This window comes from Leuresthes tenuis, unplaced genomic scaffold (assembly GCF_036924035.1).
Source record: "Leuresthes tenuis unplaced genomic scaffold, fLeuTen1.0.hap1 SCAF_20, whole genome shotgun sequence".
Taxonomy (NCBI): Eukaryota; Metazoa; Chordata; class Actinopteri; order Atheriniformes; family Atherinopsidae; genus Leuresthes; species Leuresthes tenuis.
In genome coordinates, this window is record NW_027325374.1 from 8705056 (window position 1) to 8718843 (window position 13788).

Sequence of the window (13788 nt, forward strand, 5' to 3'; positions counted from 1 at the left end):
TTCATAGTGCTCAAAGCATGGAAAGAAAATCAATTAAAAAACTTTAATTTAAAAACTAAAAACTGCTGCATGTAATTTTGTGTTGTGTGTCCAGACTTTCATCACTCTACCAAATGCATGCTTCAATTCTGATCTGTCAAGAGACGAAAACTGCTTTCAGCAAACAAGACATGCATTGGAAACAATCTTATGTAACATTTTACGGATTGTTTCTAACTAAAGCTCCAGTTCCTGGGTTAAAATATGTTTAAATCAAACATTTTACTGCATATGTGTTGTAATTTCCCATACAGTGTTTGTGACAAAGTAATCAGTGCTACAACCTGCCCAGCAGAGGTCCTCATTTCCTGTTCTCCCCTCAACCAGAAACCAAAAACCCCACCGTACCAAAGCAGTGTGAAGACAGAGGATCCGAAGACACAATAAAATTGGAGATGTATGGGAACCATCAAGGTAGAGATGTCTGCAGTGATTTATTCATGCATGAATTTCCAGTTTGGACGCAGACATGCCTTCATGTGAGGATTAGATGTGCGATACAGGTGAGGGGATTTAATTGACCATGACAGAACTATAAAATATGGCAACATAAATGTACATTCTGTCTAATGGGTAAAATATCATGTGGGTAACCCATACTCTACCATTCAGTGAACCCCTACCAGCTCCTGGAACTGTGCCCAAACCTCGATTTTGGTGCTTTTTGCTCATTTTGTTTCTCACAAAAAGTAGCTCATTTGAATTCGTAAAGAAATTTGTGCTTCATCGATTAGATAACCTGAACAGACTGAACATGACTCAGTCGGTGATTGAAAACGTTTTTTTTTTCTTTTCAAAAGCTTTCTAATCCTTTAAGTGTGACACAAACACTTAACAAAGGAATGATTCTTTGCTGTGCTTAAGCACAGCCTGCTGAGAAGAGGCTTCTACTTGCCATCAAATGTCAAAATAATCAGCTCAAAATGTTGAAGAGCTGGCACGGCCTCAAAGAGCTTGCCATCATATATGACAAAGCCAGAGTGTGCGACCAGGACACACGGGAAAAACAAGGGTATAAGTGGAGTGGGCCGACAACCACATCAAAACAATCACACACACAGATACTGATAATATTGGGTGTTTGTTTCTGTATACAGACACTAACACAAAAATAAGCATCTCCTTAGATTTTCAAGAATTGATAAATGGATTAAAAAAAATAATATTATCTGAGATTCTATAGCTATTACGTCATTACAATTTTATCTGAATCTAACGATCATCACTGACTCGCCAGTCAGCAGAAAAATATACAAATCAATCATGGGAATAACTACATCTGAACTGGATGAAAATTATAAAAGCTTTCCAATTGATTACTTCTATTAAGACAATTAGTTTTGTAATATAAGTTTTGTGAAATTATATTTTAAATGTGCAAAAGAGGTATGATCTAATAGAAAAAAATTAATTTTAACATTGGACAAAGCAAATAACAACATTTCTGTTTAAATTTAACTTCTATGTTAGTAAGTGGTTTTTATGATAAGTTAGAGCAAATATTGATATCTTCTTTAATCACGAAAATCAGATAATACTGTTTCACATTTTACACACAACACCTTGTAATACCATAGTTATACAATATAAACAAATCCCTCTGCAAAAACTAACACATTTTGAAAAAAAGAAGACATATCTAATATAAAATATAGCAAACGTATTACTTGCTTTAATAAAATGATTTTTCTTACAGTGAAACTTACTTTTATTATTTCGTTTTTGAATATGCAAATGAAACACCTGCTGAATAGACCAATTTAAATGAAAGTACAATAAAGGATATACTTCTTTTTTTTTGTCTTATTTGATAGTAAGACAACATTTAGTATAGAGGCTATGAAATAATACAAATCATGACATTACATAGCATCTCCTCGTGCTTAAAGAAATTGAGACTCCCTTTTACAACTATTTACACAGCAAGCCATTCATCACTTTGCAGTTTACTTATTAATGTTGCCATTTTTGTTCATTGTTTTACTAATCTACATTACAATGCATGAGAGTAAGTAGAAATGTCCGGAAATAACCACCAGTTCCATGAGCCAAACTCAGAGCGAGGTGCCCATCAGCCAGGAAGGTGATGAGTTTGTGAAACTTTTGATTCATCCCACATGTCGATCTCTGGTGCCGTTTACTGTAAATATGAGTCTGACCTGACATGCAGGTGCTCTTCCCTCTAACTGCGTTAGAGGAAAAGTGAGACTACGACAGCCTTGTAAGGTGCAGCCAAGAAAGAAAATTTGATTTTAGGTGAGTGAGAATAATCAGTTAACGTGCAAAGCAATGTTGAACCGGTGCCAACACCTATTTATCCTGAGAGCTCCTTCTCCCACTTACATCCGACATTTATTCCCTCACTAAAATAAAACTTAACAAGCAGCCTTTTGCTGCAGAATAAGTGAGTAGACAGGGCTCTGCTGCTAAATCTTAGGTTATTTGATATGGATTTTGGGAGAATCATCTTATGCAGGAGACATTGTCACTGAGAGCATCTTTCTTTCTTTATCTTTCTTAAGGAAATATTTAAAGTCTGGCAAAAATTTGGTTTTTGAGATGAAAAACAACAATACACACTTGATCTTTTCACACCAGAGCCAAGATGCTGTTAGATTTGTAGCATTGTGTATTCAATTTGTACCTATCCTTTTCTATAATGTGCTTTTTTCCCTTCTCTGTCTCCAGTTGGCTTAACAGCAAAAAATAAAATGCTGGAGCACACACAGGGGGGCTTTCATGCATCTGCAATCAAAAACAAGTGATTATTGCACCAATTACGTCTATGAGTAGCATGATTCATCAGTGAATCTTTTTAAACGGCTGCTTGTCTCTGTGGTCTGTCTGTGCACTTTAGCAGGTGGCTCATTTTATTAAACCTAAACACCTGATGACTGGGCCCTTCATTAAAGGCCATGCAGTAATATGGGCCTGAGATTATTGCTCCTGCGGTGGTTAAATACAGTGATTGGACTAGGCCTGTGCTGCTGTGTAATGAGAAAAGTTGATAGAGCCAGGGCTATTATGCTGTCAGTGCTCATAACATTGCACACCATCAAAAACAGCACAAGTCTCTGATTCATCCTTGTTATATTTATTGGATAGATGACCTGATCTCATTGTAGAAACAGACCAAGCTCTGAATAGTTCAACCTTGTTGCCACTCTGCAAGAAATCTCCTTAACTGAAAAATAGATTGTGAAGATTTGATAAATTCCATATGTTTTAGATAAATACATGTATTTTACTTGTATTTACATGTTTGGACCTGGCATCCTGCACAACATGTTCACCATGAGGCAAGAGCACCAAGCTGTTAACTTAGTTATTAGTGTGCGACCGATACAAGCTCCCAGTGTTGACATGTACGCAGAAGCCGATGTGCCTGGCTTATTTACCAAAATGGAAATTAACCACTTGTCACTCCCCCTTAATTACACTCTTTCTACAGTGCAACGGGTTTGCGTTTGACACTGCTGAGTGCTGACTGCGCAGCCTGCTTCTGAACAAGACCACGAGACAAAAAGGGAATTCGCAAAAATCAAGCCCAGACACCAGAGGAGTCTTGGCAGGTAGAGCATCTTTTGTGTGCTCATTTCTGAAGGCCATTAATGAGTAATAGTATTCAAATGGCTTTCCAGGAGGTGTCTGAACAGCTCAGCAGTATGCAGATGGAGGTCATGGAACTCACCCTCCAGGACTTGTCCTGTGGCAGCTCTCCCCTCTTGGTCTGAATCGCCTGTAGGCCTGTAGACATGTCACGGCCCATCACCCTGCAGACACACAGGTTCCTGACTGGGATCATCCACTAGACTGGCAGACTACCTTGATAGCCACTGTTCAACCCCCTGTCCTCCCACCCCCATTGTGATTTAACTGCTGGTCACAAGCTCCATTAGCATAATGATAAGAGATAGTGACACCTCTCTTTGAATTCTATCAGGTAGCCTGAAAGCTGAGTGTAATGAAAGGGATAATTACACAATTTATATAGGGAGGGGCACTGGCAGTTGTACAAAGCTATCTGGCCATGGCCTGACCCTCCTAATTAAGACGGTATGCCATCAATCTTGATGCCCCTGTCAATGAGATGGTCGCTGGCAGCTAAAAGTAAATAAAAAAGTGTGTCTCCCAGCACCTATTTTAACAGTTCATCAGCTTTACAAGGAACCTGAATGAAATTGATAGAAAACTGATTTGCGCTTATCTATTTTAACATGAAGAAAAGAAAGAAAGAAAAATTGCTTCTGCCACAACAGATATTTATTCAAGAGAGGTTCACCACTTTCTTGTCATAGTGACAAGGGTTTAAAAAACTGCTCCATGCTGAGAACAGCAGGGGTTAGAAATACAATACTCTGTAAATCACAGCCTGGTTTTAAGCAGAGGATGGCTGAGCAGGACATGGACAGATTTGATGAAATTGGGCAAACATCCAACTGTATCTTCTGCGCAAGTAAAACCAAGTTTTCTCTCCATTGTGACTCTATCCACAAGAACCTTGAGAATACATGCAATGTTTCGGTTGAGTCTTTATAGGAAGGTCAGTCTATCAATCTATATTCTTCCCCACTGTTCATTATAACAGTAGTCTTACAGTTCTAAGAATTTTACATATCAGGTCAGAGCCAGAGTGTAAAATAAGGTAAACAAAATCTCAGATGAATAACAACAGTGGACATATTGCCCCTGGTCATTATCATTATCATTTAACAAAAACAAAGACAAAATGCAGAAGCAGTGTGTGAAAAACTAAGTCCACCCTTACAACTAGAAGCCAGGTGCTGCTAATCAAATCCACTTAAACAGCTGATCATCAGCAGGTGTAAGCATCTCTTTAAAAGCAGAAGTTTTGGCAGTTTACTGGTCTGGAGCATTCAGGTGTGCCAAGGAGGAAAGACATCAGTAAAACTCTTAGAGTTGGAACTGTTTCTGCCTATTCATCTGCTATGGGCTGCGAGGCCCTTCTTCCAGGAGTGCATGTGTCAACATTCACTAAGTTCACCCTAAGGTTAGACCATACAATGCTCAGAGAAATTACAAAAAACAAATAAAAGGCAAAAAATTAATAAAAACCCTACAGGCTTCTCTTGGCATGCTAGATATCAAAGTTCATGACAGTGAACATTTTAAAAAAGACAACTATGGAAGAGTTGCCAGGAGGAAGCCTCCTCCTCTGGCCATAACGTGGCTGGGAGAACCATTTAGGTTTGCAAAGTTGAATCTACCCAAAGTACAAAGATTTTGGAACAATGTCCCTTGAAAAGTGGAGATGTTTGGCCATAATTCACAATGCCACATTCTGGAAAGTACCAAACACAACAAATCAGCAAAAACACCTCATACCAAAGAGACATAACAGTTTGACCTTGTTTTGTATCACCACGACCTGGAAACCTTGTAGTCACTGAGTCCACCATGATCTCCCCTGAATACAAAAATATTCAAGCATCAAATGTAAGGTAATCTGCTTGACAGCTAAAGCATGTCTCAAATTGGAACATGAAACAGAACAATGATCCAAAACACAGCAAAAAAAAACCCAGCTGTGGGATCTAAAGAGAGCTGTGCAACCTTGTAAAAAAGAGTGGGGCAAAACACCTCCACAATGATAAGAGACTGATGATATCACAGGTGGTTCTACAAGTTACTAAACCATGAAGTGTACTTAGTTGTTCACACTCTGCTTTCACATTTTGTCTTAGTTTTTTGTTCAATAAAATGATGACATGATGCAATATATCAAGAGCTGTTATGCTAAAGTTGTATTTTACACATTTTAAGATCTGATTAGGACCAGATGTTCTTTTTTCATGCCCTGATATGTAAAACTTTAGAGCTGAAAGACGGTATACTCTTGTTTTAAAATCACTATAAGTTCAGTGACATAAAAAGAACAAAGAAATCGTCAAACCTCCCTGGGCTGAATGCAGTGGTACTTTTGATTGTGCCTTAGATTGTCTCAGGCTTGTAAAAACCCATTTTCTCTCATACTGAATATAAAAAATAAAAAAGCCGCTTTGTCAAGTGGGGGCATGTCAACACACTTCTGTGGATGATGTTGGCCTCTCAGCTGTGCTGTCAGTATCAGTGTTGAGTGGATACACACACGCGTACACACACAAACATGCATGCACATCCTGGGTTATGTCATAGTGCAGGAATGTCAGTGCATGACAAAGGGGGAGCAGATTGTTAGATGAGTTACTTGAGCGACACAAAAACACTTGTTTTTATCACGAACCACAACATGGGCAACAATGGCACAGTGAACACAACACGATGTGTTTGCAGGGGAGCTGCAATTCGCCTGAATCTCTGTCTCCCCTCACAGGGTGCATGTCGTGTGTTTATAGTTGACACACAAGCTGTTTGGGGTTGATAGACTCCAATACCAGAGTCAACACAAGGCACTTGTTGTGTGCTGATGTTTGTTTGAACTCTTTTCTGTTTCTGGTCTGGACTGCTACACTTCTGAAAATAATCACCATGTACCCCGAGGAGATGAATCCAACACATTTCTTTGAACTATCAAAGTAGAACTATCAAAGGAGATGTAGGAGTTGTACTTTGTAGAAAGCAATGAAATAATTAATGACATTAATACAAATATCAATAGCTGATTGAGGTATCATTACATTCTTATCACAGTATTACATCTCACTGATTAAAGCTATTTAAAAGTGCTGCCTGTCTATTCCTCCCTCTTTAGAATAATGGCAGCTGCCTTAGAAGTGAGGCAGGGCCTTGAAGTGCGGGCTGGGATTAGGGGCAAAAAACAAAAGGAGCATCTGAAGGGGGCATACCTGTCCTTTTTAAGAAGGCTATCATTTAGAGCCTTCAGCCACAGATCATCTGCAGCTTACATGGTGAAAACTCGGTTAAATGTTGATCAAGCCCATTATTTGACTCCCTGTGATGGGCACGTTTGATGGCTCAGGCCAGGGAGGGCTCCAGAGGTCTTTGAGGCTCAGTCTGTCTCCCTGCTCCTGTCTCTCTATTGGTATGCATCCCTTATAATAGAGGCAGGAGGCAGGGGGTCTCATTAGGGGCCGGGGGGAGTTCTGTTTTGGGAGGGAGCTGTCTATGAATTCCTTGGGGCAGATGCACTATCATCACAGAGGAGCAAGGTTGAATAAAGTGACATGGGAGCAGGTGAAACTCTTGTTTGCTCCTGCAGCAGAACATCACTCCAAAATGGGAGTTGCAAAAAAGTGCTCCAGGTGGTCTGTGACTTTTAACAACAGGAACTTTGTCTGATGTAACATAGCTTCCTTTAGAACTACTAGCAATGACTGATGTGTCTTACACAGACAGCTATTTTGAGGATCCCCTGAGTATCAAGTAATCTTCTAACTTCCGTCTTGCTACCAGGAGCCCCATGTTTGTGCTGGTAAAAGGGATTCCCTCTGGGTAGCTACTTCCTCTGTTATCTGTCACCACTTCCTGTCTGTGATGAGCAAGTAATGACAGCATGCAGGTGTTGCAAGCCGGGTGGTATCACTGCAAAGTGTCATCAGCAAAACCCATGCTTTTTTCTCCCCTGAGAAACTGATCATTAAATCATTTCTCTCCCACTGATTCACATACCGCATAAGTGTGAGTTTTTAGTGAGTTTTTGTGCCCTTAAATCTGCTCTTATCGTGTGTAAAATGTGGCCCCTGAACCAAGCTAAACTGATTACGCATTGCCCGTTACTCAGATATTTGTTCCGCTGCACTTCACCTAGAAATTGATGTTCCATGAACCTTGGATATTGTTCTCATAAGGTCATGGTTTGGAATTTCATGAAGGTGATGAATGGTTACAGATTTATTGGGGAGCTTATGAGTAAGCCTTTTGCTGTACTGAGATTATCAGACAGTGTAGTTATAAGAAAATCAAACCTTTTTCATTGAACATTCTACTTTTTCAGCGCACAAGAGTGACTTCAAGTAAGTTTGAAAGACCTATAACTTGTCAGAAACATCAGCCCGACTGAACATTCTTTGATGCTTCTCAGAAGTGTGTAAAACCACTGCCATGGTTTGTTATGACAAAGGTCACGGATAAAGGATGATCTGCCCACAGTTCCCTAATGTGAGAACAAAGACTTTGTCAAAATATATTCCAGCACTAGAGCGAGAGGGGGATAGGTTACACTGTTTTGGGGATAGGTTTTCCAGACAGAGCAATGTGAAGACAGACCGTGGCTGTGGATTTACTGGGAGTCGTTCTAGTCCGTTAATCCTTGTATCTCTTTGACTCTTTCAGTAGGTTCCTCAGCTGGCAAGCCTCACAACTCTGAAGTGGATCACCTGATTTCCAAATGAGACCGTTTCCACTGCTGGAATGAAGTCATATTCTAGTGAAAGGACAATCCCTTAAAAATGTCCTCCCTTCACAGGATGCAGGCAGACACAGTTGAATATTCTAGCTTTACAAGAACCAATAGAATCAATATGTAAAGAGAATTGGTGGTAAACTTGAATTCTACAAACCCCATACAGGTTTTTTCTCCACAAGTAGTGCAGAAATAGATGTCCACAATTTTTTTCATGTGCTGTCAACAACTGACCAGTTCGCACTGAGAGGACTTTTGTTCTGTATAAAATAATCCATATGGCTGCTTGTCTGGAGCAGTGATCCCATGCTGCTATTGGCCCATACGTTAGGCTTTTCATGGCCCTCGGACTGTGAATGATGAAACAGTATCAGGTCATGCCAGTTGATAGACATTCTCCTCAGCTATCATTTGCACACACAATCCTTTTCAAGTGGGGCGTAGATAGATGCCCCCTGTCCTCGTATCCTTACAGGCGTATAGTTGCTTCCCCAGAAGCTGTCATCATATTGTTCTCTTAGATATTTAACTTCCTCAAGAGATCAAGCTGTAATATAAGAGATTATTCCCATAATACCCACTGACTGCTACCAACAGATGTGGAATGTCAGGGTAAATCCAGACTGTAATCAGCCCCCCAATGGCCAAGCTATCATGTTCTTCACTGAGGTCAGGCACAGTCTCCTTTTTCCAAGTTCCCTGAACAAGATGGTGTTATAGGGGCTGTGAGGAATCATTCAGCTCTGGATCCTGAATACTTTACAAACCAACAAACTACATACAAAGCACAAAGTAAATGTCAACTTCTACTCATGACATACAGTAAGTCTACATGGCAACATGAAAAAATCTTTGCTGTACATACACACATCCAAAATAAGGTTTTGCAGTGAAAGAGAACTTCAAGTTTTTTTCTGCTTGCCTATTTATCAGCTGTGATCTTGCCCAACAGCTAATGGGAGTTAAGTTTCTCTCTTAGCAAAGTGATACATCACTCCAGCTCATGTCACTCAGTGGCAGAGCAAGCCTTCAGGTCCAAAGATGCAGACAGCTCCACTTCTTGTATTTTCTGTTCTCTGGAACCAGATGATGAGCTTTAATTTTAGTTTTGATGTTCTTACTGTATACGATCATTTTGTCTACTGTAAGCTATACAGAAGGAACTATTCAACCCTGCTTGCTAAAGTTAGCATGGGATTCTTTTTTGTATTTAGTCCAATGAAAGTAGGTTAAATAGAAACCAGTTCTGAAACAACAGCACCTCCAATCATGAGCCAACCTCACCTTTGGCAAAGTGACCCTTTGAGGATGAAACCCATCATTATGGATTTAACCCACTATAGGTGTGTGTGTGAGGACCAGGGCCACCCTGATTCTAAGGTATTCAGCAGGGCCTCAGCCTTTAGCCCCCAGAGCCAGGGGCCCTCAAGCAGGTAGTACTGAGACATGTTGGCCTGGGTGATATTCATGCGGGCATCTGAATGTGCCCTTCAGGCACAACTGGGCCACTGGTGCATTATGCTTTTGAGAAATAAGTGGGTCGAATCAAGATTAAGGTGGGTGGTGGTGGTGGTTGGAGGGGGGGGTAGCTGCTGTATGCAGGCCAGTGGTGTTGCCTTGAAATCAGTTTTGGAAGACATAAGAACTGCAGCATGATACTGAATAAAGAAGACAATGATGGTGAAGGTTTATTCAATGCCCCCAATTTTTCCCTTTCTTTTTTTTTAATCAAGGACTGTTTTCTTTATTTATGAAATTTAATTAGAATTTGAGTATTGGAGTTGAGATTATTTTGCAGCAAGATTCTGAATCTGTTGTTAAAACCACATTTGTTATGATGTAAATGGCATGAAATACTTTAGGATATAACTAATTGAAATTGAGCTTATAGCCTACTAGTGTAAAATAACAGAGACACAGAACGCTGACTGATTTAAACAGATTGTTAAAATAATTAGCAATAATCTTATAGTCACAATTAATCATTGAGTATAAACAGCTAAATAGGATGGGTTGACAGTAATCGGACCCAAAAGGCCTCTATTCACCGGACATGATGAGGATTTCAATAGAAAATTTGTTACTGTGAGAACCTGCTCCTATATGACAAAAAATCTCATTGTCTGATTCGTGCGGCCTTACTCCACAGATAATAGAACAAAATGTGTCCTGGGAGACATAATTTGTTCCCAGATCTTCGGATCGTAATATTTTCATTTGAGCCCAGGAGGGGATCTGTTGAATTGCCAACTTCCATTGTGTTCCAACTAGGGACAAGAAAGTCTTGCCAATTAATCATTCTTTTATTCCAGAGAAAAGAGCGCCTGGGTGAATTAAATTATCAATCAATTAAAAGGTGTTTCGTTTAAATTTCCGGCTTTTGCTCCGTGCGAATCCATATTGTTTATGAAACAAACCAAAGTGCGTGTCATGTCACGTGAACATTTTAGTCCGTGTAACAGCATGCTTATTGTTTACGCACAGATGAGCAGTTTATTGGATGCTGCTGTAAAAAAAAAAAGAAAAAAAAGGGTTCACACAGACACACACGAGACAGTTTTTGCATGATAATACTTTGGGAAAAGACAGGAGACATGCAATATTCTGCAAACAGGTTCAAAGCAAGCAGGAGCAGCCTGAGTCCTGGCCAGCCCAGACAAAAAGCTGAACTTCTGAACCTCATGGAAGTAAGTTAAAGGTCCAATTGCTTGTTAATGGACGGTATTGGAATTGACAAGCGGAAAATGTTTTACACACTTCACACACTGCTTACAGCCATTTGACTTCAGATTATCTGACAGGCTTTAAACGTGTGTATCCTGATTTATTTGGCAATTTGTTGAAATTCAACTGAACGTTTGGGAACAAACGCCGAATTGTCTCAAGGTTTTTGTTTCCCGGTGAGTGAAACTCCGAGGGATACAGAAAGCACAGTGGAGTCTTCAGAAGATTTTCAACGGCAGATGTAGTTATGAAATACAAATTCAAGTAACTGAATAAGAATAAAAAAGAGATTAAAATAGTCTGTGGCGCTTTGAATAATGCCATTCAGTTGTTTGTAAAAACACCACACAAGTTTTAGTTTTTGATTTAAGTTCTTGAACTACAACCATTAGAACTATAGCCTGCACATGTATATTGGACAGTCTCAAATGGTCTTTGACGCGTGTTTTTCTTCGAATGTTGGACTGAAAAGACGTGGAAAGACACATATAAATCTTCAAGGTTTGAGTTAAAATAAATGATTTTTATTCAAACATCCACGTGGGTTTAAATAAAATACAATTCAGTCTAAGATACATGTCATGTTTTCCACTTATGAAAATAATTTCTGTACAAAAATGTCTTTATTTTTAAGACAAACTCGCTCCAACAGAGCAGCTACAATAAGATATTAGAAAATAAGTAAAATATGCACCCATCAGGCCTCCGTGTAAGGATTTGTGACTTAATAAACATGTTGCACACTAAAGAGGGGCTTCTTTCTGTCAGTTTTTTTTTGTCTCAGTTTGAAAGCTATATTTCGGCCAACAATTTAGTTCCAGCATTAACATAAGAAACTTTACGGCCAGCCTACACCTCTGTCCCCTCCCGGGAGTATATGAGGTTATTCACACTGAAGTGGTTGGAGAGGCTTTGCACCGATGTGTAATAGTTCATTCTGCCGTTGTCAGAGTTCAGAGGAGAGATTACAGTGGGCGAGTAGGAGCCCAGTCCAGACATGCCCTCTCTGGTCTGTGACAACCCTCCGAGATGTCCGGAGCCGTAGTCCCGTTCCCCGCCACCCCGGGAGACGTCGCTGCCCCCGTTGCCCGCCAGCAGCGAGTTCACGCTGGACACGAAGCTGTTGAAACAGGGGCTGTGCTCCTCGGAGGGAGGTGGGGACGACTTGGGCTCCGTGGAGGCCGGGGATCCGTGCAGGCTGGGCGGGGAGGAGCTCAACAGGCTGGCGGTGTCTGAGAGCTTGTGCGGGGCGTCCTCTGACTTGATGGGGAGAGCGCTGCTGTCGGCTCCGTTTATGTCTGCTCTCCTCTTCCTCTTCCGCCTGAAGTTCCCGTTGTCGAACATCTTCTCACAGTTGGGGTCAAGTGTCCAGTAGTTTCCCTTACCTGGAATAGAAACAACACAAATATGACTACTGATGACACAGATTGAGTTTAATCTGGGAAAAATCTTCATATTTGACAATGAATTGAATGTTGTGAACAGTTCCTATAGATAAGATTCTTTCCCCCTGAAAAGCAGCATCATTATCAAAAGATATATGTTGATCTTAGAAAGGATTAAATGCTCACCAGGGTCATCCTCGTCACGTGCCACTTTTTTGAAGCAGTCGTTCAGTGACAAGTTGTGGCGAATCGAATTCTGCCATCCAGCTTTGCTCTTCTTGTAAAAGGGAAAGTTGTCAGCTACATACTGATAGATCTGACTGAGAGTCAATTTTTTGTCTTGAGCGTTCTGGATGGCCATTGCTATGAGTGCAGAGTAGGAATAAGGCGGTCTGACCATCTTGAAGAGCTCCTGCTGGCTGGATATGGACAGCCACCCCAGGTCTGCTCCACCAAACCCGGTTGGAGGCGGCAAAAACTGCCTCTGGTTCGACCCGTAACCAGATTGAATATAGGAAGCGCCGTTGTTCCCGGGAAGGTATGGGGAGGAGTTGATTCCTGGTCCGTTTAGCCACAGGTAAGGGTTCGTTGGCGGGGAAGAGTATTCTCCGAGGCCGTAACTGGAGGGATGAGTCGGCGGCCTCTGGGGGTGATGGTGGTGGAGATTCTGTTGGTAAACACCGTAGTTGTCACAGTACACGGCCATATCCAGGAGCTCCTGAGCGCTGTGGTGCTGAATAGGACTGGTCTGCTGGTTAGGTGGTTGGTGTCCAAAAGCGTTCATAATCCACCCAAACCAGATTCCCCAAACCTAAGTCGTCTCTCTGTCTCTCCCTCAGGACTGAACGCACTCTCAGGAGGGGGAGTATTTATGCGCAGCGCCCGGAGCCTCTACAGGTAGCCCATTGAAGAAAACTTTTGGGACGGTCACACCCCTCTCTTCTATCCTACTCAGCCAATGTCCGTATCAATGAGCACCGATACTGCGTCTGACAATACTGGGCTTCTTTTTACTTTTTAAACAATGTCCAAATTAAAAGGGACGCTAGTGTTTTTATCGACATCCATAACATAATTACGCGCGGAGGTCGGTGATGACGACAGCGATGTGATGTTCCCCAGCTTAGATTGTGAATATAATCGAGCCCGATTTGTTCTTCTTAATCATATGCTCTCGCGATCGAAACTAAAATGTCGTATATGCGCTTACTCACAGCTTCCATAGTATCAAATATATAAGTTTCTTTTAAAATGTCGTGTATTTGTGTATGAAAGTGCCGGTGTCAAATCCAAACAACACGCGCGCGTGTTTGTGAA

At 41.0% G+C, this 13788-nt stretch overlaps 1 protein-coding gene across 1 annotated transcript; it reads right to left on the reverse strand.

Annotated features, from left to right (window-relative positions):
• Positions 1–11911: 11911 nt before the first annotated feature.
• Positions 11912–13396, reverse strand: foxi1 (forkhead box i1). Its single transcript, XM_072373283.1, has 2 exons — positions 12658–13396; positions 11912–12471 (listed from the first exon to the last, which is right to left on the reverse strand). The coding sequence occupies exons 1-2, from the start codon at positions 13253–13255 to the stop codon at positions 11936–11938; spliced, it is 1134 nt and encodes a 377-aa protein (XP_072229384.1). The 5' UTR covers positions 13256–13396; the 3' UTR covers positions 11912–11935.
• Positions 13397–13788: the final 392 nt, after the last annotated feature.